General features: G+C 38.6%; 2 protein-coding genes across 3 annotated transcripts in view; both read left to right on the forward strand.

Annotated features, from left to right (window-relative positions):
- On the forward strand, positions 229-2,627 carry LOC104707782 (F-box/kelch-repeat protein OR23-like). 2 transcript variants are annotated; one of them, XM_019228612.1, is made up of 2 exons: positions 229-1,470; positions 2,142-2,627. In XM_019228612.1, exons 1-2 carry the CDS (start codon positions 389-391, stop codon positions 2,368-2,370), a joined length of 1,311 nt encoding a protein of 436 aa, XP_019084157.1. In that variant the 5' UTR covers positions 229-388; the 3' UTR covers positions 2,371-2,627. The 2 variants fall into 2 exon arrangements, with proteins under 2 accessions (XP_019084157.1, XP_010422505.1); XM_010424203.1 differs by lacking the exon at positions 2,142-2,627 and having other exon boundaries at positions 229-1,969.
- The window catches only part of LOC104707783 (LEC14B protein-like), a gene marked incomplete in the record, with an annotated part of 4,579 nt that continues 3,822 nt past the window's right edge, over positions 3,683-4,439 (forward strand). The window contains 2 exon segments of the mRNA XM_019228614.1: positions 3,683-3,827; positions 4,261-4,439. Coding sequence (XP_019084159.1) covers positions 4,336-4,439 — 104 coding nt within the window.

Genomic DNA, 4,439 nt, shown 5'->3' on the forward strand with positions numbered 1-4,439 from the left:
TTCAAGTCTTGGACAAAGTATGGACCGTCAATGGGCTTGGTTATGGAGTCCATCCTTAAGTGATTTATAACAATAAAAGATTAGTACCGTAATTGTTTGCCCAAAAAAAAGAAAGTAATAAGTAATTAACTTCTCTATATCTTAACCAATCACACAAACCCACGTGGAGTTAAAAAATAATAGAAAGGGAATCAAAGACAAAGAGAGAGAAGGCCCTTCAAACTTGAAATTAAAATCAGATTTGTTTTTTGTGTTTTTTTTTCCTTCCTCAGCCGAAGAAGAAGAATCAGAATCAGTCTATTTTACTCATTTCCGATGATGATTATGTCTCACTCATCATTGAATCGATCATTCCACTAACAAAATTCGCCGGAGTTTCTTCTTAATCATGCCTCTACCTATATTCTCGTCACGGTTACAGTGTTCGTCTTCTTCGTCGTCGTCTCGATCTTCGTTTCCTCGGCCTAAGCGTCGTATCGATCCTAGCTTGACTTTGATCCCAGGCTTATCCAACGACGTCGCGAGGCTGATCCTCTCCTTCGTCCCTTACCCTCACACCTCTCGTCTCAAATCCACTTGTAAATCATGGTACGCTTTCCTTTCTTCCAAAACCCTAATTTCACTCCGCCATGGCCGAGACAACAGAGACGGCGACAATCTCTCGCATCTCCTCTGTATCTTCCCTCAAGATCCTTCGATTTCGCCTCCGTTTCTCTTCGATCCCGTGACTCTTTCATGGAGACCGCTTCCTCTCTTGCCTTGTAACCCTCACGTTTACAGTCTCTGCAATTTCGTTGCCGTCGCGATTGGTCCCTGCGTTTACGTTCTCGGCGGCTCTGCTTTCGATACTAGGTCTTTTCCTCTTGATGTTCTTTTGCCTACTTCGACTGTGTTCCGTTACAGTTTCGTGAAATCCGTTTGGGAACGGCTCTCTCCGATGTTGTCTCCGCGTGGAAGCTTCGCTTGTGCTGCGGTGACTGGTTTGTCTAATCGGATCATTGTGGCGGGGGGAGGATCACGGCACACGTTGTTTGGTGCTGCTGGGAGTAGAATGAGTTCTGTTGAGATGTATGATGTTGAGAAAGATGAGTGGAGGGAGATGGATGAGTTGCCTAGGTTTAGAGCAGGATGTGTTGGCTTCTTGGTTGGGAATAATGAGGGTGATGAGAAGGAGAAAGGGAGAGAGTTTTGGGTGATGGGTGGATATGGCAGATCAAGGACTGTTTCTGGGATTCTTCCTGTTGATGAGTACTATAGAGACGCTGCAGTGATGGGTTTGAGTGGTGAGAAATGGAGGCTTGTTGGAGATATGTGGGGAGAAGAAGAGAGACCTAAGCTAGGGAAGATTGTTACTGTTGACTGTGGTAAGCCTGTGTTCTTCATGTTGGATAAGGATCGGATTCTTAGGTATGAGATTGGTTCGAATCGGTGGAGAAGAGAGTCAAGTGTGCCTAAGAAAGCTCTTTATGACGAACCAGTTGGTTTCGTTGCGCTCAACGGTGAACTACATGTTATGATTCTTTTGGATGGGTATAACTTGATGGACACAAGGGGTGGTACTAGACAACACAGGAATGCTGGTTCGTTGATGATTCATATCTATGATCCTAAGAAGAAAACTTGGAGATCAGTTGTCACAAAGCCACCGTTTAATCATCAACTCGATTTAAGGACCACGGTTATGTGCACCATCCGATTGTAGTAGGTGTTATAAAAAAACTCTCATCACATCGTCTAGAATAAAATTTGTTTGTTCATGGTGTGAGCTCTGATGATGTTTAGTATCGTGTCTGTTTCTTTTGCCGTATGCATACATATCCTTCCCACATTATCTGTGTACAGGTTGAAAAAAAAAAAAAAAGATGTTTGGGTATTCTCTGTTATATTGTAAATACAAACTATAATATGGCTTTGTATAAAATTGCTCTAGCTGCAAAACAATGCAACATTTGCAGGTTCTCTTTTTCTACTCTCTCAGTTCAAGTTAAGTTTTCCCATATACTATCCAAATCCAAGACTTTTGGAATCTCTTTTTGACTGTGAATCTTAACAACAGATTCTGCAATAACTTCACTATTCTTTTATATAAAGATTTGGTTATAATAAAAGACAGTTTCCGACCGTAAGCAAGTGTGATCATNTAAACCGGTTGGTTTTGTTGCGCTCAACGGTGAATTACATGTTATGATTCTTTTGGATGGTTATAACCTGATGGACACAAGGCATACTAGACAACACAGGAATGCTGGTTCTTTGATGATTCATATCTATGATCCTAAGAAGAAAACTTGGAGATCAGTTGTCACAAAGCCACCGTTCAATCATCAACTCGATATCAAGACCACGGTTATGTGCACCATCCGATTGTAGTTGGAGATCAGTTGTCACTCCTCACATCGTCTAGAATAAAATTTGTTGTTCATGGTGTGAGCTCTGATGAATTTTTAGTATCGTGTCTGTTTCTTTTGCCGTATGCACATCCTTCCCACATTTTCTGTGTACAGGTTGAAAAACAAAACGAAAAAAAGATGTTTGGGTATTCTGTTATATTGTAAATACAAACTATAACTATGGCTTTGTATAAATTTGCTCTAGCTGCAAAACAATGCAACATTTGCTTGCAGGTACTCGTTTTCTACTCTCTCAGTTCAAGTTAAGTTTTTCCATATACTGTCCAAATCCAAGACTTTTGGAATCTCTTTTTGACTGTGAATCTTAACAACAGATTCTGCAATAACTTCACTAGGCCTGGGCATAAAAACCGTACCCAAATACCCAACCCGTAACCCGACCCGAAAAACCGGGTTCGGATTGGGTACGGGTTTGCCTATAAAACCCTATTGGGTTCTATTTTCTAATACCCGTGGGTTCGGGTTAGGGTCGGATAATACCCGGTAGCCATTTGGATACCCATTAAACCCGAACATATAAACATATTTATAATATTTATCATTAATATAATGCAATTACCCCAAAATTATGATTATAATTTTGAATATTTCGTTTAGTTTTATACCTAAATATCAAAAATAATCAAAATATCTAAAATATTTTGTTAAGTAAGTCAAAATTTAACTAAATTTATTTAAATTTAATTATATTTTAACCCAAACCGACCCAAACCCGATAGTACCCAAACCGAACCGAACCTATATATCTAAAAATACTCAATGGGTTCTATTTTTCAAAACCCGTTTACCCGAATCCGAATGGGTAATACCCGAATCCAAACAGGTTACCCGAATGCCCAACCCTAAACTTCACTTTTTTTGTTTTTGAAAAAGTTTTGTTATAAAAGAGAAGGCAGTTTCCTACCATAAGCAAGTATAATCATAGAACAAGACAAGACAGTTTCTTACCATTTTGATCACCGAAACATTGATGTGTTTGTTTGTGTTATACAGACCACACATTGAAGCTAGAAGTAGTATGTAATGTGTCATTTGTAGCATTTGCATACTTGTTCACAGAATTGAGTGGTACCACATATAGTGTTGGCCATGTGATGAGGTGTAAATCATTTTTCCATTAGTTTACTTTGTATTAAACATACATTAAGATGAGATTTTGAAGTTTGATCAAACAAGATACACTAAAAAAAAAAATAGGAGTATTATACTCAATGATTAGGAAGTGACCACACTTACTAACTCAATGTACAAAGTCAAACGTGGCAACACAGCTTTGCACGCTTCATTTACACACACGTCGACGAAGAAACCATATCCGCTCATCAAAGTTTTTATTGAAAAAAGGCGAAAAGTTTTTTCGACAAATTCAACATTTTGCGTAATACTGTTACGAATTGTCTCCTTCGTTCGTACGGGGTACTCAGCTTAAAAACCTGACCTTTTTAAATTTTTTTTGTTAGCGGTACAAATTCGCGATCCGATTTAGGGTCAAAGCTCTCAAATTGGGGGGAGTGATAGTGTTTCTGGGTTCTTTCGATCGTTCCATGTCTCTGGTGATTTAAACTTTTTTGTGCATTTCTAATTCGATGCTTGAACAATTAGGGTTGATGCTGTTCACTACACAGATAAAGACGACGACTTTGATTCTTTTTTTGAATTGGGTTTTTTGTTATTTCCGATATGTTGATTGTTAAATCGATGATTGATCAAGCTGTAGTAGTATCGTGATCTTCAGATTGTTTTTCTTTGATTTAGTTTTTTTTCATAACTGGGTTTAAATGGCACAGAGGGGTTTAGTGTGTGAATGTGTTTATTGATGAAACTTGAACATTTTACTGGTCTTTTGCAGGCAAGCTATGGTTCAAGGTGACTGTGAATGAAACTGTGGTTTTTAAGAGAATATCAATGGTAGTTATCTTCTATAATGTTTTTTGGACCAAGTGAGTTTGATGCTGATGAAATGGGTTATGCAATGAGTAGACTTGAGATAGAAGCCGAATTTTGTGATGCTGGGAAAGACTTTTGTGG

The sequence above is a fragment of the Camelina sativa genome, chromosome 8 (assembly GCF_000633955.1).
Source record: "Camelina sativa cultivar DH55 chromosome 8, Cs, whole genome shotgun sequence".
Classification (NCBI taxonomy): Eukaryota; Viridiplantae; Streptophyta; class Magnoliopsida; order Brassicales; family Brassicaceae; genus Camelina; species Camelina sativa.

Bases quoted from the DNA above. Each gene is read 5' to 3' on its own strand.
- LOC104707782 (XM_010424203.1), top strand. From the start codon at position 389: ATGCCTCTACCTATATTCTCGTCACGGTTACAGTGTTCGTCTTCTTCG.